The sequence below is a fragment of the Schistocerca americana genome, chromosome 9 (genome assembly GCF_021461395.2).
Source record: "Schistocerca americana isolate TAMUIC-IGC-003095 chromosome 9, iqSchAmer2.1, whole genome shotgun sequence".
In the NCBI taxonomy this organism is placed as follows: domain Eukaryota; kingdom Metazoa; phylum Arthropoda; class Insecta; order Orthoptera; family Acrididae; genus Schistocerca; species Schistocerca americana.
The window spans coordinates 59,929,647-59,952,810 of NC_060127.1; the positions used below are offsets into that span (position 1 = coordinate 59,929,647).

Here is a 23,164-nt window from a genome sequence, read left to right on the forward strand (position 1 = left end):
CAATACGTGCAGTTAAATGAAGTGTGTCTATAAAACATTCCCAAGTTTGGGCCGTGTTTTTGAGACCATAAGGCATGTAACAAAATTCGTAGAGGCCAAAAGGTTTTTTGGGAACTAAATGTACGGGCAAAGACCAGTTACTGTCTGATGGACGAACCATATGTGGCGGCAGTTGGCATGCTATATGATGCACTGTTGCGACATTTGTGTGTCGTGCCATTTGTGATAGTGTTCAGCTGGGCTGGCAAATTCACTCGGGGGCATCGTGAATGGGAGTCGGTAGCACGCGAGAGTCACTAACCTGATGTGCTGGAGGAGCTGTCCACGTCGGTGGCGACAAAGTTCCATGAGGTGCGTCTCTGGTGTCTGGGGGCGGTGGCGTTGACAGGTGTCGCACGAGGCATCGTGCCTCGACTGCAGAGCACTCGGACTGAAGCTGGGCAATGAAAGTTGCGAGGCTGTCTGCCAGTGAAGAGCACTCTACGAGAGCAGTGTCAAAATCATTGGGGAGCTAAGGGGGAGGGGGGCCGAGGAGGCGACTGAACAAACAATGCGTGGACAAGGTATGGTGCGATGAAACAGCCGAATGGAGATCTGGAGACAGCCCGAAATGAAAAAGGAAGTCAGTGCCTAATACTGGATCTTCTACATCAGCCACGTAGAAGGACCAAGTGAACTGTTTGCCAGGTATGAGTTCAATAGGTAACTCAGCCAAACCATCAATACAAAGTGGCAATTTATTTGCTGCTTGAAGGAACAGTTTGGCTGGTGTCGTGTCCTTTACTGTAAATGTGGGAGGTACGACACTAACGTCTGCTCTGGCATAGATGAGAAAATACCAGCGCAAACCTAAAACCAAGGCATACAGACGTCCTCTTGAGGCGCAATGTCTGTGGCCGCTGTTGCATGCATCCACAAGTTGTGGCGCGTACTGCAGATCATGTGCAGCATTTGGGAAAGCGCAGGACAGGTGGCAGTTGCAAGTGGCATCCTTGTAAGTGGGGTGGAACCAGCATATGTGTGAGTCAACTGTACTCATCCCGCCAGCCAAAGCTTCAGGCAAGGGGAAGACACTAGCCCGGTTGGGATGTGAAGAGGCTGGTGCCGGCCTGCCGCAGTGCCCGATCTTCGCCACTAGATGGCTGTTGTTTTGTGTGCTGTCCGCAATATGCATGTGCCCAGCCTCTAACACCCAACAGTGGAAGTATACTCACAGGATTGCGAACCTCGGCAGTATTAGGCACTGTGCTGTGCGGAGAGGCGTGGCAGTGCCGAATAATGGTGTATGCCTGCTCTTACATACATAGTATATCTTCGAGTGTTGTTGTCGTATGTGGGAGAAAATGTAACTAGTTCTTGCGGCAGTTTCACCAAGCACAATGCCCAGAGCGCTAAGTTCGGCAAGATCTCGGTACTGACCTGTGCATGGAAGCGTCGCCACAGCTGTAAAGGGGTTCTGTCACCTAATGTCTTGTCATAAATAATGTTGTGAATCTTATCTGCCAGCAGACGAGAAAGACGTTCGATGAGTAGTGCACCAGCAGAGGCATATTTGTTGCTCTCGGGTGGATTCAGCAACAAGTCACTGATCAGATGAGGGTGGTCATGCAGGTGCTTCATTGAACACACAAAGCGAGTGCTGTCATCCGCAATACCGTGTATGTCCAACATGTTGCCCACCAAGGTAAACCACATCAGTGGGTTGTCCGGTTGTAATGGCAGCAGCTTCGGAAAATGACCGGGGACTAGTGCTTGCAGGGGTGTAGGAAAGGCACAAAGCATACTGGGATTCTGCACTGTGTTCTCTAGAAGGATCAGCGGCCGATGCACACGAAATCTCGAACAGAGCCACAAAATTGTGATTGAGCGCTGAGTGATAGGGCGGATAGGAGTGATAGGGCAGATGCGTCACCCAATGTGTGCGTATGACAGCAGGCCGTGTAGGCGTACACATGGCCAGGCTCGGTTGATGCACGTGTCCCTTTGATCATCACGGAGAGGGAGACATTAAATGGCGGACCATTCTGAGGAGTGGGTCGTCAGTGTTGTGCAGTAGAAATGCGGGTGAGGGGTTTCCGGGACCTTGTGCTGGAGGAGCATTCTGTCGAGCTTAGACTGCCGTAGAAGGTGTCTGCGCTGATGTGTATAGAGCCCGGTGTGGTGTGCCAGCAAAGGTTAGAGTCATCTGGCTGGTCGAAGCCAACATGGGAGATACAAACATTCCCGGTGTATTAGTAGCACAAGGAGTAAATCGTTGCGCTTCACAGTCGAATGTCCATTCTGCGGTTGCAGTGTCCTGCAGTGCTGGAAAAACTGGAGGTTGCGACATTGTCTGTTGGTGCGAAACCAGTGGTACACAACAAGCGAATCCAACATCTTTTCACAACTTGGGGTCACCAATGTGGGTTTTCTGGCTGTAGTGACTGACCGTGCACAGAAAACTCCAATTATGATCAGGCACTTTTATTAACTTCGAGTTATTACACAAAACACAAGAGAAACACTACAGAAATTCATAACATGCACATTGTAACCGAAGTCCACCAGACTGAACCAAAGAACCACGAGACCCCAAAGACTGTTCCCTCTGCACTTCGAAGGTGGCAGTTACTCGAGGTCAATGGTCGCCCCACATATTTAGAGACAATTTAGACATGAAAATAGCATTATGGAACTTATTTTGAGAGATCACAGTCACGTTTTAGTTGTTAGGTGAGACATGCTAATAACATTGCTACACTTGACATATAATTTTGTGTGTGTGTGTGTGTGTGTGTGTGTGTGTGTTTGGGGGGGGGGGGGGGGGGGGGCTGGCATGTGCTTATGTATATTTTGGATATGGGACTAGTAAATTTTAGGGTACATTGTGCCTTACACTAAATGCCGTTCAGTAATTGAAGTACAATGGTAGTCAAATGGTGCTTAACCAGTGAGTTTTATCACTAGTGCTGAGTTATGCCAGTACTGTTAATATCTTTAATTATGTTTGACAAATAACCAATTCTTTTGAATGTGGATCAAAATTCGATTTGTTTGCATACATTCGAACATTGTCATCGTGGACTGTGGTATCAAAGACATTTCATTGCATAACTGGGTTAGATTCACTATTTTGAATTGTTTAAATTTTTACAAAAACATCATTTTTTTTCACCACTGCCAACTTGCCTATTTTAAATTTGTCTCCATGGCTGTATAACATATTTAACTTAACTACCAGCACAGTCTTGCATTTTTAAATTTCCCGCCAACACCACCTTGCATTTCAGTGCCTGTAGCACAATTATGAATTTGGATTTTCGAATTTTCCTCCACAAACATCTGGGTTTTTTCAGCAACTGCTGTGCCAACTAGTAGTAGATGCTTGGACTGTGTTTCAAAGTTGTTGTAGCCATTCCCTGTGTTTCATTGAAATATTGCAGTAAAAATACAGGAAGGTTATGGTTCAGCGCTCCACCAAGGAGGAAATTATTATAAGGCACACATCCCAATAGGAGGAAGATGAAGAAGGAAACAGAATATGTCAACTTCAAAGGTATTGTTTAAGAAAACTACAAAAACATAGATTTGAGAGACCACACAAAAATGTGATGTCTGCCACTGCAGAATGTGAGTCCAGTTGAAAGTAGGCCAAGTTTATTGGATGCACATATTTTTATCACTCTCACTTTCATCAATTATTTAGAAATAAAGGTGACAACTCACCAGGGGACAAAAGGGCTGCATCATTGATAGGTACACAAATAAAAGGTACAGAGCCTAGCTAGTTTTCGGAATGAAATTTCTTATAGGAGAAACACATGTGGACATGCGCTCGCGCGCGCGTGCGCGCCCACACACACACACACACACACACACACACACACACACACACACACGTCTGCCTACACTGTGCTCAGTCGACTGCTCTTTCCTAGCATATGGCCCATGGTTGCTAGTATAACTTCAGCCTTCAGCAGATTGAATTCCTGTTGAAGCTAAGATACCTTGCCAGTATCAGTGTACCTGAGATAGAAAAGTCTTTGGGTCTGGACAAGGCATGCATTACTTTGCTCTGGTGAAGTTGGCCACGGAATATGAATATGACCTCAGCTTCCATTTACAGAGATTACAGGTAACAATTCTAGGGTGGTGAGAAGATTTATGCTTGATGAGTTAGGCTGTATGGGCTAGCTTTTGAGTTTTTTAAGGAAAGCCTTCATTGTTTTTACTCATTTTTCAAAAGGGCTTCTGCCTACTTCTTATTTAATAGATTTAATAATTTAATGCTGAGCTTTTTGGACAATATGACCTTACTATCAGCACAGATTTGTTACAAGCCTCTTTATGGCAAATACATGTGACTATGCACTGGAACTACATGTTTCATGGAGCCAGATTCTTCTTAATCCAACATACATACTGTGTGTTAATTGTGCCAAAATTAAATCCACAATTTGGTGGTATTATGTTCATGTAATTTCTATTAGTTGGTTTTCATATGTCTTACACTAGAACCTTAATGTGTATCCCAGATACATGTAAGTTTAGCTGGTCACTATCAGTGGACCACAGGCTACACGCATTCTCATAATCATGGGTAGCATGAGGCACTAATTTTCTGGCCATAGAGATTTAGGTTTTCTGTGATTTCTCTCAATTGCTTACTGTGAATAATAGCATATTTCTATTGAAATTGGATGGCCAATTTCCTTCTTTCCTCGATATGAGTGTGCTCCAGTTCTAAAGAACTTAACATCATTAGGGCACTGAACCATCCTGTTCCTTCCTTTCTATCACAGCTCGGTAAAACACAGGCTCGCCCACTTAAATGTTTCAGTGCTATTATCTCCAGAACGAAAAGAGACACTGAAAAATGATTTTCCGTGGTATGTATGTTAGACAAGGACTCATGAAAATAAATACTATGAGAGGTTCTGAAATGTAAGCAAATATTACTTTCAACAGAAACTTTTCTTTAATGGACAACACACATTATTTCTTTCCCAATGAATAACATGAAAAATCACAAAAAGAATGGTCTCAGTTGAATCACAATATGTCAATAACAGCCTGATAAATTGCAAAGCAAGGTGGATGCTCAAAATAAATGAAATGTATTGCTACTGCACACCTCGAGATGCAAGCGTGAACCACCTGTTGCTCATAATTGTGATGCGATTGACATATGCAATCTTACTTTCACTGTTATTATGAGGGCTAAGAGTAATAATGGGGTTTCCTGCCAAAAACATTGATCAGTGGGGATACAATTTCATTATGTGGGACAGCACAACTTCATTTTGCAATTTCTTGGGATGTAACTGATGTATTATGAGGAAACCAATGCCATTATTTCTGAGAATTTTCACATTATTGATTGCATAAGAAATAATATGGGGTGTCCTCAAATAAATAAAAAAAATAAAATAAAATAAAAAAAACAACCTAAGTCTGTGTTGGAACATCTGCTTACGTTTTAGAAAGTCTCATAGTACTTACTTTTATGAGTCCCTGTGTTACATTCATAACTGTGGAAGTCATTTTTCAGTATCTATTGTTGTCCAGAGATATTTGCACAGTAACATTTAAGTGGGTCACCCTGTATATGGCATAAATTCATTTACTCTATCTGATGTAATGTTCAGGAGTCACAGCAACAATAAAGTATCATAAAATTGAACGTGTGACACAACCTTCTGTATTTATGGTGTTCAGAGATCAAACCTGTTGGCGAGGGCAAGCAACTCCTCCGGCATCTCAGAGATTGACGGAGTCTGGTCAGTGTAGATGTAGCAAAGAAGCTCCTTGACCACACGTGGCTCCACTTCCCGCATGTGAAACATGTAGCCTGACTTAGTGGCAACCTCAGGTGACTGCAACATGGAGGCGAAGACTCTGCTGCGTGCGCGTAGGAGCGTCGAGTGTGCCATCAGCGACACTTTACTGGAACCGGCCAACAGCGTGACATCGGCATCTTCCTTCAGCTTTAGCAGTGTTGCCAAGTCATCCTTGAGAGTGTTGGTGGTCCCAGGAGCTGACTCCACAACACTGCACACCACTGACACCTCACTTTCCAGCAGCAGCTTGTCTGACTGTGCATCCTTAGGTAGGGTGAAGCCTTGCAGGATCTGCTTCCTCATCACCTCACCCACTTTGAACAGTTCAGACTCTATGGCGGGCAGCTGTTGACACAAAAATTACATTTATTAATTCTGAGTCCTGATGACAAGCAGTTCAGCTTCATCAAGGCTAAAGGCACCAGAAAGTGACTTTTGGTGCTGCATTTGGTAATGGAGGCCACACTTAGGATAAATCAAGATACCGTCATAGAAGTCATCTACACAGGAGTGTGTTGAGTTATAGTGTGTTGCAGGTAAATTGCTTGTCTTTGGTATATTATGAATCTTGTGATAAACATTACTTATGACTACTGCTCCATCCCTCTGATTCCTGTAAATAACAAATACGAACAAGATCACAGCAGTCATTTGAGCTGTGGAATGTGTGAATATGAGGCAAATAAAATAGACCAGACTTTTCACATTTTTATCACACAGAAAATAAGAACATTGCATTTACTACTGATTAAATATTTTCTGTATATGTTATTAAAACCTGCAATTCACTGCATCGTTGTATGAATTTTCCTTCAAATGGTGTGATGTAAATGGTGAAGTGGGTGCTTCACTGAGTAGGTGGGAAAGAAGACAAAGAAAACCAGGGGTTGGGAGCATACACCAGAGTCATCAGAGGTATCGGATATTTCCAACATTTGTGATGATGACCATGATAATTGTTACAACAATCAGTCTAGAGAATTCACACCTACACATAGTAAAGGGCATAATGCATTATGTTACCTTTGGAATTGTGCTGCAGTTACTGGAGAATACACCTCAAGGCTATATTTGTGATGGCCATTTATCCAAGAAATGAGCATTCTATAAATTACTGAAATGTGAAAATGAATATGATTACAGGTTCCACATTTCTGTTTAAATGCATTTCTGCAATCCAATTTTGCAATAAAAATTTGCAGACAATTCAAGTGGCTACTATTTTCAATTATGTATACATTAACCTTCCCTTCTCAAGTGCACCATTTCCCAGCGACTGCAAATAATTACCCCCATGAGGTGAGGAATCACATTTTTCAGTATACCGTGTATTGGAATGCTTGCTTATATAAACGATGTAGCTAGCAGATCTGTAGTGCACCGACATGGTACAGGGATCTAATCATGTCTACATTCTCCTTGGCATATTCTGCTAGATTGTTTATTTACAACATGCTCCATTACAAGGGTTTGTAATACTACATGTATGTCCTGTATGGAGTGTAATGTAACGTTTGTATTAGGTAAAAATAATGATGATGATGATGACGCATAGACCACCATCAATAGTGTCATGTGCTCTCACTTCATGAGATACTGTGGAGAGGTTTAGTATTTAAACCAGGACATTGGCACAAATCTGGGAATCTGAAACTTTACGCCATCAACTCTCCTCCCCTTGACAGCCAAATACTAACAGTGAATTTTTTTTCCACCACTAGGATTTGAACCGGCTTACCGCGGGGTTGAACACCATCGTACAAGTGTGTGTTAGTGAACTCAGCCACATAGGCAGGTTCCTTGCCATATAGCGGACCATCTCAGGAGCTATACTTTGAAACGTTTCAACACTTTTCAGCAATTCTTCATTTTTCCTGTACAAACATGGGGCCACATGGAATTCGATTGTTCCCTATGATGTGTTTTCTGGTATGTTAAGATCTGGGCTTTGTGCAGGTCTTTCAATGGAGCTGAGGATTTGCTGAACCACACCATATCCTGTGGCCTCAAAATGCCTGAACAGGTAAAATATGCTGGATCTCCATCCTTGCCTTTGAGCAGAGGTATTTATGACATCTGCAATATATCCAAACAAGAATTTCCATTCATGTACCCTACAAATAAACACAGTCTGCACAGTTATCGTGATGGCACCCCCCCCCCCCCCCCCCCACCCCCCGCCCACATAACAACATGTGCTGCATCCCTTTCCAACTCTTGCACACAATGGAGATATTCCTCAGACCAGAAACCACATTCCTCCTATGTGCTCTGCACAATACATCACACAACACAGGAAATCTCTTGGGTGAGAAGTGGCATCTGGCAACAGTGCCAACAAAACATGGCAGGCTGCAACCCAGTGCTCCATGTCATTATCCGGTAATTTATTCACAGACTTCATTCAGCCTTAATACTTTCATTTTCAATTCTTTTTTATGTGGTTCACAATTTCTCAAATTTCTCATCTCAGCACTTTAACTTATGCTGCTAATTTCAGATTTCCCAAACAGTACAGTCAATAGGAATAAAGGAACTTATTGGGACACCTTGTACAATATATACAAATACCAAAGGGGGGGGGTCAATGTGAAGGATAACTAACAGAGAAATGCTCCGATTGAAAAACATATCAGGCAGGGATGCAGTCCTCTCCTGCTAGTCAGCCTGAATGTAGATAAAAACCACAGAAATAAAAGAAACTTTGACATGTGGGATTATAATTCTGAATGGAACTACAGTAGATCAGTGATAAGTTTTGCTGATGATATTGCTGTCCCCAAAGAAAGTGAGGCAGGATTACAGGACCTGTTGAATGAACTCAACAAAATATAGACTGAAAATACACCAAAGACAGACAAAAGAAATGAAGATCAGTAAAAATGAGACTAGCAAAAAACTCATCAAAACTGGAGATTGTGCAGTAGACAAAAAGGAAGGAAATATTCTACCTCAGAAACACGAAGGAAATAAAAAGAAAAACAGAAAATAAATGCGGAGAGGTGTAATGTCCCATATTAAGACTGCCTATTTTGCAATGTTTATCACAGATAAAATGTTCACGTAAAAATCCAGAGGCACTATGTGTGTGTGAGAACTTAGACAGTCTGCATTGCTTTACTATTGTACTTGGTGGTGTGAAGAAGTTTTGCCTCTATTCTTCACCTTGACTTACAACTATGAGATGGTACTGATATTGTATTCTGCTTATGGCAATAAATGAGACACTTCTGAAATATACAGGATTGTATTCAAAATTAAATTGGACTCTTTTGTCATGACTATGCACCTGCAATGTTTAAGTAATATTTTCATTATTCATAGAGATTTCAGAAAATATAGAATACTATAGTGTGTGATACATTTAAGAGTCTATTTGACAAGCTTAGTAATTGAGAAGGTATACACTCACTTTTCTTATGGTGTAAATTTGAGTCCGCAACTTTGATAATTTGCACAGAAATTAAATTCATTTTTTACTTACAATTAAGTTAAATGGCTTCACGCCATATACCAACAGACAGAGTAAGCAAATATGTTACCATTTATTCTGCTTGCTGCATGCATTACACATTGTAATTGTCAATGTGTGACAGGACTAATTGTGAGCAATTAACAATTTTGTGACTGAAGTTTATACAATATTTTCTGCTTCATAAACATATACTTTCTAAACCTGATTGCAGAAAACAAATCACTGAAAGTAAAAAGTACAGCAAACAGAGAGGAGACATGAACAAGGGATAAAGTGTTTTAAGTGGCTGCTCTAACAAGGAAGAAAGTTTAGAGGTTTCTATTAAATTCAGGTCATGGTAAAAACAAGAGCATAAATGTTAAAAATGGGCCCTACCATAACAGGTAATGTGGTCAAACTCAATCCTGAAGTGGAAGGAACTACCACTTACAGGGATCAATCAACATATCCATTAGTAGTACTATTTAAAATATTAGAACTGATGTCTTCCATGATGCCTCTTTTACTGAATCATTGAGGTGAGTTTTCACTGAACAGAATATGATATGGCTAAAATCCAGGCATCTGTTGTGATTGCTGAACTTTCGACAAAGCGTGATGCTTGCTGAAAGAATTATCCAAAGATATATCAGATTTAAAATTGGCAAATACCTGTATGCCTAAGGCTGTGCAAAAGTTAAAGGATGAAGTAGCTGAGGCTACACAATTACAGTCCTAGCTGTCTGCAACTATTTAGCAGCTTCCCAATAACAAACTCCTTGTCAAGGACATGAAAGCCAAAGGGACTTCTACTGGGCACTGTGTCATTTTCTGCCTTGCAGCTTCATGCAGATACATTAAAAAACCCGCCTCGATTGCAAAAAAAGCACCTAGTGTTAACCTAGGTTTCGGCATAGATAACTACACCTTCTTCAGAACAATAAAACCCACAAGTGCCTAAGAAGACCTTTGTCAGTGATTAAAAGAACACCATAGCTATACATTTATAAATGAAAAAAAGGAAAACACAAACATATGTACAAAGTCAAAGCCACTACTTAACTTAATGCTGTAAGTAGTGGCTTTGACTTTGTACATATGTACTGTTTGCATTGAATGTCTGTATAAGGGGGATGAAATGCAAAGCGAAATTAAGGTTGAAGAGGAGCAATGTGTGCTGGAAGATGGAAAGGGATTTACCATCTTGGAAGCAGAAGTAGAAAAGGCGCTGAAGGAGATGAAGAATAGGAAGGCATGTGGAATAGATGATTTGCCAGCAGAACGTTGAAGAGTCTGGGAAACAAGGCAAGAATAGAAATAGTCTACCTCTGTAACGAGATATATGACAAAGGGGAATGGCCTGAGGACTTCGCTGCAACAGTTATGATACCAATAGAGAAAAAGAGAAATACTAAAAAATGTGAAGAGCACCGAACCATCAGTCTAATTTCTCATGCAGCTAAAGTCTTGCTGAGAGTGTTGAATAGAAGGTTATATGGCAAGCTGGATAGAGGGATTGCAGAGGGGCAGTTCGGATTTAGAAGAGGAAAAGGAACAAGAGATGCTATTGGACTGCTAAGAACTATAGGAGAAAGATATATGGAAAAGGGTAGAGAAATCTTTGCTGTTTTTATAGATTTAGAAAAGGCTTTTGACAGAGTTCAGTGGAACAAGCTGATGGATATCTTGAAGAGGAAAGGAGTAGATTGGAAAGAGAGATGACTGATACAGAATCTATATTTACACCAGAAAGTAAGGATAAGGATTGGAAATGAAATGTCAGAAGGAAGCAGCATTGGACGAGGTGTTAGACAAGGTTGTTGCCTTTCCCCACTGTTGTTTAACGTATACCTTGAAGAGATTATTGCGAAAAGCTTAGATGGTAAAAGAGGAATATGTATTGGTGGAAAGAGAATAGAATGTATAAGATTTGCTGATGACATGGTATTAGTGCCAGAAAGTGAGCGGACAGTGAATAACATGCTCAAAGATCTGAATGAAGCTTGTGTGGAATATGGGATGTAAACAAACACAGCAAAAACAAAGAGTATGGTCATCAGTACAAGACACAGACTGTCCAATATTAAAATAGGACAATCTACCATTAGCCAAGTAAGTGAATTTCAGTATCTCGGAAGCACAATAACTGGAGACTTGAGATGTCACCAGGAGGTGAAAACTCGAACTGCAGTAGTAGCAAATAAAGTAAGGGAATCTTCATATTTAGGCAGTAGACAATGTGCAGACTTAAACAGTATGTTGTTAAGTTATTCAAAGGTGTTGGAGGAGAGACAAAGTTTAATACAGGAACACTATTCCATGTGAGACCTTTTGCCACACATCCTACTCCATTCCTTGGGTCAAAAGGCCAGCTATCACAAGGGAGATCAGAAAGATGCTAAGATATATTTATTAATATATTCTGGGACAAATGAAATGAATGATTTTTACCTCATGAAAACCTAAAGAAATACTTCTAGTAATATAAATGGGTAATTTAGATGTTTTGTAGAACAAATATCTGCCAGAAAGTGTTTCACCAATTGGGTGTAAAAGATAAAGTACGTCTGTAATTGTCAAACAAGGAATATACAGATTATATTAACTGAGTTTTCCTATTGGTGAAGGAACACTAATTGATAAGTAATTAGTGCTATCAAGGAATTAGTCTTAGTCTGGGTACACCAATGGACTGTGTCTCATAACAAACATAAGCGGTAGGCAACTGAAGATAAAAAATTATACTTTGATATGGAGATGAGCAATTTTGAGTCATGCAGGGTGTGGTACAATAGGTCTAGAGTTCTGTGCAGAGTTGATCTGCTGTTTATTATTTCTCTGTTTCACTCAGTTTTGCTGCCACTTGCATGCCTCGCTGAACTTGATGCCAGTGAGTCCAGTACGAAAATGTATAAGTAGTGACACACAACACACACTGCACTGTCTCCATCTGTGCACAAAATCAGGAAACACCAGGGAAAAGGTGTACAAGGAACAGCGAGGAGCAGAGGTGATGACAGTGTTTTTCCGATTAACAATGATCAGTTCGTGTCGGGTACATTAACTTCATTTAATCACAGAATAGTCTGCAATCAAACGGGACTGGGACAGAAGACTTAGATGTTCAACTGTGAGGATGCAAGGTGAATCGAGCAGATTTATGTATGCACAATGACAATATCAACTTTAACATGTTAGCTTGTGACATCACTGGTAAGTGAACTAATCTTATAGAGCAAATAAAGAATGACTAAATGTAGCTGTGCGTACACGAGAAAAGTACAAGTGACATGTACCTTTTTGGTAGCATCCTTGCTTCAAGTGATGCCGTCAATCATGAACAAAAATTAACACGTGACAATGCAGAAACTATACGCATTCCTCCCATCACTGAAGCAACAATTAGGCTTGCCTGCCAGCATTGCTCATTACAGACAGTATGCAGCAGCCAACATAAAGAGTGTAACACCCTAAACACGTTGCAAGTAAATACCTACGAAGACATTAAGCAAGTGCTTGGAGATGTTACAGACAGTACTTTGGCACCATAGATACAAACTGTGTTACACGTTAGCAAATAATAAAAATCAGAAGACAGCCTGTGTGCACTGCTATTAGATAAAATTCAGGTGAACTGCTACTCCAAATTCCCATGAATTCAGTGATGTCCTGTCAGGACAAATAGGTATAATTTTTCAAGAGAGAGCATACCTCTGCCTCCCCTTCAACAATTAGTTATTATCTGGTTTTCTTTTCCGGGAAGCTAGACTATTGCTGTGTGTGTTTGAACGCTCTTGTTTCATATGTTGCTGCCATCTGATGGAGTGTGGCAAGTCTGCAAGCAGTGTCTTCTGCCTTCCTGAGGGCTGTAAGGTACATTAACTCACTATGCCCTTGCCTGGAACGATGAGCGAGTGCACCATTTGACAACTATAGATGTCATCCAAATGAGTAAATCTGAAGCCATAACATTTCATAAGCAGGAGAAATTTCTGTGAATTACATTTATAAAGATAACTTGTCACAAAATAAATGATAAAATGAAGAACTTCCATTAAAATTTTCCTTAAAAGAACTATCAACAAGAAAAATGTTTCTCCACTCAAAGTAAACCAAGAAATGAAATAAAAATTATTGCAATCCACGCATACAGTAAAACTGATATGAATGCTCTTCAAACATTTGAAAATTGGAATATCAAACAATGGAACATGCAGATAGGAATACCAACAATGTAGGCCGTAAAGAAGCCATATCAAGTTGCAGAAAGGCGAGCGTGCGCGCGCACACACTCACACACAAAAACACACACACACACACACACACACACTGCAACCACAACTCACGCACACATCACACACACATCTCGGCCCGAGATGCTGGTGTTTGTAGTCGCGTGTACGTGAGGTGTGCTTGCTTGTGAGTGTGAATGGTGTGTGTGTCATTTTCTGATGAAGACTGTGGCCAAAAGCTTTGTAAGTGTCTTTTGGTTGCACATGTCTGCAACTTGACATGTCTTCTTTATTGTAAGCAGCAATCTGTCTTTTCCCAGATTGTTAAAATTGTGAATAGTATGTCGAAGAACTATTGCACAGTGAAAAAAAAAGTTGATTTGCTAAAGAACATTTTCACATGTAAACTGTCAACTGACGTTTAAGAAAGCTAAGTAATGAAAACTATTGAACATAATTCAGTATGCAACTGAGGTCAGGTTTTTTAAATGGTTTTACCTTGTTTCCAGTGAAACTTAACCAAATAGCGAGGCAAGATTAATAAATATATTGAGGACAGATACAATAAATCCAACTTCACAAGCAGCAAAGTAACAGCAACAACCCCAATGTTACTTATTACTCAAAATGTAACCACATGGCAACAGAATAATATAATGATAATCTGCATGTTACTCTGTACAAAATTGAAGCTTTATTATCAGTGTCAAGGTAAAAAAAAAAATTTCATGGCAACACTCATTGTTTATGTAACATATGTAATACAATGTGGTGAAAGAAAAATCAATCTCCTGACCTTCCTATACCAAACAAAGATAAAATCCAACCCAATCTCAAAGAAAATCCAACTTAACCAGTAAAAGAAAACATATGATTGACTGTAATGGTTAGCAGAACCAGAATGGTGCCAAACTTGCTGCTCTGCTAATAAAGGTTGTCATCATTAGGAGCACTGTAATGTATCAATTTGGTAACATATTTTGTTATGCTTCTATCTCAGATGATGTGCACACAGAAGTCCCAAGGCTCATTTTGTACAGGGACTTTTGGAAGTCTGTGCTACTGTTCTATTCTACTCGCTGATGTGAAGAAATAATAAAAATGGTGAACCACCATTTCAGAATCCCATTTTGTCTATCCCTCGTCTTGACTGATTAACTATGAGAAGGTACTGCTGTTGTATACTCCTTAAACCAATAAATGAGATATTTAGTGAAATATATAGGTCTGTGTGTATAATTAAAATTGAGCCTATTGCCATTAATATTCACATGCAATATTTAAGCAATAATTTTCATTTTTCAGCATGATGCATTTGAGTCTCTCTCTGGCAGGTTCAGTAATTGAGACCGTATACACTGGCTTTTATTACAGCATGAATTCGAGCCTGCAATTTGTGATTATTTTATTCAATTTTTGCTCACAACTGAATTAAACTGTTTTACACAACAAACCACTGGCATGGATGGTGACATTCTTTGCAGAGCAATCAGAACTGTAGAAAGTTCTAAGGCCTACAGAGGATCAACATTTGGCATTGGGAGTGGAAACAAATAAATAGAACTATTGCACATAAACAGATGGAAACACCAGTAACTGTAATGATAAATGACTACCAAACATGCACTGGCAGCAGTTACAGGCTAGGCATATTCAGATACATCTGGTGTGAAGTTCGGATGTCAATGGCGGCAACATTGTAGCTTATGTTATCTTTCAGTTCCTGTATTGTGTGTGGATTTGTTTGACACGCCTTGCTCCTCAAGTGCCCCCACAGCAAAAAAATCATGTCAGATCCGGCAAACGTGTGGTGGCCATAAACGTTTTCTGACAATTTGTTCCTCAGTTGAAGGCATCATGGACTGTTGCTAGTGTTACCTCAGACATATGGCATGTTGCCCCATTTTGGTGGAAGAAGCAATATCGTCATTCATATTCAACAAGTTGAGCATAAAATGTACAAAAAATTTCCATACATGCAACCATGTTGGCAGTAGTGTCAAAAAACACTGGTCTAATGACGCGCGTCCGTATTTCACAGCACCAAATGCTGGTTTATTTGTCACAGAGTGGTTGCTGACACACAATGTTACGGTCTCCGTTGAACAGTACCTCATGTTCTTTGAATTCATGTGACCAGAAAGATCCATAATTGATGTTATTCAGAAGCCACATGCAGTAACCTACAAGTTTCCAACTGTCATCCTCTCGTCATTGTTGCACAACTGTCACACAATGTGGCTTCAGACTAAGATGTTTCAATATCTGCTAGCAACAACACCTACGTAAATGCATCTGTTGGGTCAATTTATGTGTAGACTTCTTTGGGCTCTGAATAATTCTTTGGCAAATGTCTGCAATAACTTCCAGTGTGCAAACTGAAGAAATTCTTTGTTACACTTTGCACAGGTCCATAGGTGCGCCAGTTTTTATATAGACTCTGCACTGCTCTCTTTGCTCGTAGTCCTCTATCCACATACTTGACCCTGAAAATTTCGCAAGTTTCCTTAATCGAACCTGTTTTCAAATACGCTTCCACAATTTCAGTTCTTTTTTCTAAAGAGAAAGTCATTTTGCAGACCGCAAAGAGAAATGTGAAATAAACTGAAACATGAGAGAAGAATGCTAACAACTGATTATTGTATAAAACTGTCTATTACTGCAGCTAGTTACTCTGTTTCAGAAGTCGAAATATTGCATTCATATTCAAAGAGGAGGTGGGCTGATTTTTAACTGCGCCATACTGTATTGCACTCGCATATCTCACAAAAACTCAATTAAGGTACAGTTAGAGATATGCGAGCTCTCACAGAAGCTGGCCAGCAATCTTTCTTCCCATGCACCATTCACAACTAGAACAGGAAAGAGGAGAGGAGAGAGTGTTAAGTCCTGTAATACTTCATGGACCAAAGCTCCGGACAAAAGGGCTAAAATTAATCTGTGCCTTGTTACTATGAGATTTTTCTCAAATCCGTAGAAGATGAACAAGAATGGTTCACAGGCATTTTTCTTTGTTCTGGATGGGGTGGCCCAATTAAAGACGGTATTAAGTTTCGAAGGATCTCACAAACATGAGTGGGGACATTAAAGGCTTTCCTGTTACAAAGAAGCAGAATTGCCATTAAGTTACAGCCTCCGTGGTCATTCACGAATGCAAGTTCATTCACAGAGGTTCCCATAGAAAATCCAGCAGTTATGTCGGCTGCTAGGAAACTTACAGTGGGCAGTGGCTAGCTCCACAACTGGAGTTATGGAGAGACCACCATGGAAATGCAGTGGAGTTTGCACACATTGCCGTGCCATTGCCCGGCCACCTACAAAGGAGAATTTGAGGATTTTTTTGAGGGGGAATTGTAAAGTTTGGTGCCCCATTATGAAGACTGGCAGGGTGAAGTAGCCGAGCATTGATCTATCACTGAAAGGCACTGCAAACAAAGCTCACGAGTTTCAATATGATACTATGGGAAATTCAGTGCTCTGAAAGACAAAGAGTGTGGGAGGGAGACCAAAACTGCTGTGGAGGAGCATTCAGGAGGGCATTCAATTACTGTAGGTCATACTATGACATTCAGATAACAGAACATGTTATGATGAGCTATTCTGGTACAGAGTCAGAATCTGGAACCGATTTTAGTTCTCATGTTGCTTTTAAATTATGACATTTCATGTCATTCCTGAATCTGTATCTTATGTCCATATCCCAGTTCTGATTTTGCATTATGGCGAAAGTCTGTCTCTCTGCAACCGATGTTTGTATTTGCCCTTGGGTATGATGTCATTTTGTGACATCCTCAGTTTCCACTCAACTTTATTTTTGCTGTCTGACCTCAGCCTCTATTATAACATGGTGACCTCCCTTACAATCTAGTTACAACAGACAAAAGATGCTCCATGGGCATTGGGTGACTGAACGGCCATTGCAGCAGGGACAACAGAGACTGCCAGTCACCGGCAACCTAGAGAATGATGAAGCAGGAACCAGTGGACACAGCACAGGTTAGTCTGCTCTGAGCAACACCTGTAAAGCCACTAGTATGTGGAGATAAAATCCATCAGCTATGAATCAGCAGCACCAACCCACCTCAGTATCAACACACTGTATCGTCACCACACCAGTCACTCTGATTCCCACAATCACATAAAATGTTTTATCCTCCTGTACATGCCCAATTACCAAGTCATGTACATGGCCAATAAATCTGGCACCGAAAGATTTGTATTACTGCCATGTGTAAACAAACAAATGTAGCTATTGTTACACTGTATCCATGTTTTTAATTTTTAATACAGTATCCTAATCAACAAATCATAATGTGGCTTGATGTCTTCCTTATGCTGATACACGAGTCATGAAAATTACTTACTGTCAACAAAAGAACTAGGTACAGATGTTGGCATACCTCTTTTATTTGACTGGCTTTGGATTTGGCCTTTGTCTTTATGCTGGCTCTCACAGGTGCTCCCTTCTCAGAAGAGACCAGTATGAAACCAAGATGGACGGATTCGTGGCTGTCTTTGGACAGGTGCATGCTCCACATACTCGCACTGGGGTGGACAAACGGCGGTGATGAGGCTTCAAAAGTGCCTTTCGGCCAATTCCTCAGCTGATGCACATTCCATGTAAACGTAGCCTTGGTTGTCACAAAGTTTGTTACGGCTACTTCACGTACACAGCCAGGACTCTGCTGTGCCCCAAATTCAAATGTCACCTGCAAAAGAAGAAGTGTACTTGTTACCATTTTGTAAGGCTATATACACAATTGGAAAGAAACCTTCAGCACAGTGCTATATCTACTATATAGAAACCATCAGATGATTACATTCCAAGAAGTGGAAACTGTGTGACATTTCACATGAAATGCGTGGTCTGGTGGCAGTGTGGTGGCAGCAGCACATGCAGGCCCGTCAAAATGGTTTGCACCTAGACGTCGGGTATGACGCACTTGAGAAACTCCTGACCACAAAGAAGGTGGATGGATCATGCTCCTACTGACTGTGCTGTTATCTTCAGGTCTTAAAACGTTTTGTTGTAAAACACGTTTAAGACCAGAAGACTACAGCATAGTCTGTTGAAACCGGCCATTTTAAGTAAAAAATATTTTATGTGATCTTGGCTGTTGAATGGTTTTCAACAATTCATTGAATGATGATGATATGCGCAAATCATTATAAACATATCAATCCAGTAAGTAAGTATTACAGCTACGATAAAGACTTCAGCTTAGGCAGTATCGTGGCATACAGACACCTATGTCAGTAATTAGATCATTCATCTAGAAATGTTAATTAGATGCAAACACAGTATAAAACTGATTTAATCAAAATACACTGCCTGACAAAACATTTGAAGCACACAGAATACATGGCCAGATGTCAATTTAACTTCATACACATACACAACGTCTGTTCAAAAAAATTCTGGAACTTTGTCCACAGAAATTTACTACACTTACCTTTTACTTATTCTGCATGGTCTCCTCTGAAATACTCTCCTCCACAATTGATACACCACTCCCAATGCATTTCCACTTCTGGAAGCAGTCTTGGTATGCGTCTTGCTGGATCGTGGGAAGTGCTATCTTTTATCCCACGCGTCCTTGCAAATATTTGTCCTTTCGACGGGGTTTTCAACTTTAGAAATAAAAAAACGTCTGTGGTGGCCAGGTTGGGTGAGTACGGAGGATAAGACAGCTCAGTGATTTAATTCTTTGTGCTACAGTCACGCACCACCAGGGATGAACATGCACACACGTTATTGTGAAGGAAGAGCCATGAATTGTCTCACCACATTTAAGGCCGTTTCCTTCTCAGATTTTCTCCCAGGTGCCACAACATGTCCCGATAGCACCATCGACGAATATGATGAATTGAGAAGACTGAACCTCTGTCTCAACATCATAACCACAGATCCACGTCTCATCACCAGTTATGACTCTCTTGAGGAACACCTCATTCTCAATTGCACCAATTTCATGACATGATCGAACTGAAATGTTGCATCCTTCTACCACCTCTCGGACACTCAGTCTTCAATTGGCACACACAATTTTGTTGACATTCCTACATGAGCCTCGTCTGTAGACATTAAAGGCCATCCTGAACAAGGATCATTTTTAACTTCCGTTCGGCCATTTTTAAAGTACATGTGAACCATTTGTAACACGAAGTATAGCTTACGCACTCATTACCATAGGCTTCCTTGTCATTTGGTGGGTCTCTGTAAAGGTTTTCTACAGTTTACCGCACAATTTAATGCAGACACTTTGCTCCGCAATCTCTGCCATCTCGAAATTCGCAATCTGTATGCCACGACGTTCTACTAAATACAGCACTGAACAATAACTAACAGACATACAAAAATGAAATTTCCGGCAGTTACACATTAAACATAGGTGTGTGCAGGGATACCAACTGCATTTCACTCCAAGAAACCACTACTGCAAAATTACACATGTTCCAGAATTTTTTGAACAGGCCTTGTACACCTTGGGTCGATATGAAAATGACTACTGTTGCAAATCTCTGTTAACAGGTAGAACAGCTACCAGAGTGCATTAGTGTTGTTCGTGTTTGGTATTGTTACCATGCTTGGTAGGGTTTGTGAAGGGCATGAGCGGGATCAGATGTTGAATGATCCCTGTGAAGGCCACACAGATGCTATGTACCCGACTCCATTGCGATAACTGGCTGAATCTTGCTATTTCCAGGATTGTGAAACATTCGGACACTCTGATGTCCGAGTGCACAGTCACTTGAGTGAAGACATACTCGGTGTCAAAGTTCCTGTCTAGTATGTCTGACGATCACAAGGAAGGAGCATGAAGTTGTGGATCTAGCACACTGTAATCCCTTCGGATCTGTACCTACTACCTGAGGACAAGTAATGGATTCCCTGCAACATTGTGTCATTCCACAGCACTGGTCAGGGACTGTAAGTAGATGGACTAAAGGATTACAATCCCAGGCAAGGGCTACCATTAACACAAAAACACAAATGGCTGCACTTAAAATGGTGACCAGAAATACCTCCTGGATCATCTCACGTTTCCTCCCGTGCAACAATACCGTGGTGGAATTTTTGAACAGAACAAATCTTATTCACCCATAGTATGTGTACCTGTGAACTGTCCGAGTCATGTTGCAGTACTTCCATGGCCAGCGAGATCCCCAACTCTGTCCCCAATAGCAGGCCTACATGTGTGGGAAAAGTTTGGATATCAATTCAGTCCGGTACCAATGTCCAGAATTTAGAAGACCAGTTACAAAGTTGTGGGTCAGCTTCCCTCAGGAGAGGATACAATGGCACGACATCCTAACAGCACAAGTGCATGCATCCACGGCAGAGGGAGTGCTTGTCACACTGATAATAGGGCTTGAATTTGTAATCACCAAAATAGAATTCCATGACCTCGCAACCAACGAATTTTCATCTTGTTTAGTCCTCTCCTTGTGACTGCTTCACTATTTTTGTCAGACAGTATATAAGAGAGCAACGCGATACGTGCCGCAATACATATAATATATATTTTTTGTTATTTATTAAGTAAATTTGTAACACATCCATCATTGTTAACTATGCAATTTTTTGTTGCAAAGTAGTTCACAGTTACTCCTATTTTGATTTAGCTGGTTTTACCAAGTGATAAGTTGTCACAAAGCTGTCTTTTTACTATGGTTGTGACTATTGTTTGACAGCAGGACTCCATCTTATCTTTTGCAATGACATTATAAAGCTATACGCTGTGCCCACTTTGTGTAAGGATTCCTCCGGGAGGCAGGAATCAACTAAGTGGAATGGCCTTCACTATCTGCCGACATGAGCTCAATCGAGCACTAGGACCAGTTGAAGTTTCAGGAAGCCACAACGGGTGGCCCCAAGAGGGTCACTGTCGAAAGGTCTGACAGCAACATCTCTATCATATAGTGGACAGCGTGCCAAAGAGGATCCAAATGTGTTATAAGCTACATGGTGAAGTGGCTTGATATTGACTGTTACCCAGTAGTAAGTTTTTTATTTTAAATATTTGAAAAATGTGTATTTTCGAATGGAGCACTTTTATACAAGATACTGTTTAGTTTTTATTTCATGTTGACGTTACTGGTTTGGTCCACAAACATTCACCTATAGTCAAGTAGTGGATACCCTTTTTGTAGTATCTGTTATGCAGAGGAGACAGTTGTCACTACAGTGTGGTCAGAGTCATTGGACTGGCTGTGATGGCATATAATGTGGATGAAGTAACAGAAATAGTGGGTCAATCATCATCTGTATGCTGGGTCAGATTCGATGTTGGAGCATGTAACTGTACTATGTAAGCTCACTCTTAGCCAACTATTGTGCTGCAGCACAACTATTATGAGTCTGGACATTAGCTGGGAATGGAACACTGTAGGTTTGGAGTGCACAGCACACAGTCTCATTGGATGAGGAGTCCAAGTGATTTTGAAGAGTCCTGTCACTGTACGTGATATGCAATTACAAGATTCAAGTTCTGCAAATTACTGTGCATGCATAGGGTGTTTAAAATTGTGTAGTCAGAACAATTAATCACTGCACTGTTATTGGAGGAATGAATACATTGTCTAATTTATATTCATTGACACTAGATGTCAGTTGTTTTCTTTTTGCTTGGTTACTGTAATGTGTTGTGAACTGACAACACCACAGCAGCAATCACTTTATGTTCTCAAGTTTGTGCAATGTGCAAATGGTATCAACAGTTTGTAGACACAGAATGTGTATGCAAAGGAAAGAGTTTTGGCCATCTTCATGTTTCCACTGAAAATGTCGCACGAATTCAACCTGCTTTCCAACATAGTCCTACAAAATCAACTTTTCTTGCCCTTCAGAAGTACAACTACCTATAACAATATTTTGGTGTGTTTCCAGAAATTGGTTGGTTATAAGACGTACAAGTTACAGCTGTTACAGGCTCTACATAATCACAACAAATGCAAACATGTGGCATTTTCTGACTCAATTCAGAATGCTATTTACAATGGTAACACTTTTGCACAACACATTGTGTGAAGTTCAAGAACCAAATCCATACTGCCATACTGTCATGGATAACAGCCACACTTACTAAAGTGTGGGAGGAATTCAAATATCATTGAGACATTGTTTGTGTCACTGGTGGAGGACATACTGAACATCAGCAATCTACACTTGATAAATTTGTAAATATGTGCCCAAGTGTCATAGTTTTATGTCTTTCAGTTTAATGAGTATAGGCACTCAAAATACGTTTATTCTTTCTGAAAAACCTTTCATCAAGTTTCAGGGGATTTAACTGCAATTTCTCATTTATTGCCCACACTTAACGGCCGTACAATGATTGTCAAGCAAATTTAAAAGTCTTGTAAGGTTCTACAATATTGAGTGAACCAGTGTCCTTTTCATATTTTAAACTGTCCATTTCCACTCAATTCGCAATAAGATTATTTTAGCATGACTCTACATGAAAACCCACAGCACATTGGATGTAACTAAAAAATAAGATACTTTGGTCGCAATCAGCGCACTTAATCTTTTATAATAATGATAACAGTGAAAAATGAAGCAGAATTTATTCAGATTCATTTGTCATTCGTTGAGGATTCTTTTTCTTTTTTCTCCATTGTTAGGTCTAGCAACACTGTTTTTCCAACGCTATTCC

At 40.5% G+C, this 23,164-nt stretch overlaps 1 protein-coding gene across 2 annotated transcripts in view; it reads right to left on the minus strand.

The window, feature by feature from the left end:
• Positions 1-23,164, minus strand: part of LOC124551135 (speckle-type POZ protein-like) — an 84,150-nt gene that overhangs the window by 24,302 nt on the left and 36,684 nt on the right. For both annotated transcript variants that reach the window (XM_047126097.1, XM_047126098.1), the window contains exons 2-3: positions 17,906-18,214; positions 5,707-6,164 (exon numbers count right to left, since the gene is read on the minus strand). In XM_047126097.1, coding sequence (XP_046982053.1) covers positions 5,707-6,164; positions 17,906-18,214 — 767 coding nt within the window. The remainder of the gene's footprint in view (positions 1-5,706; positions 6,165-17,905; positions 18,215-23,164) is intronic.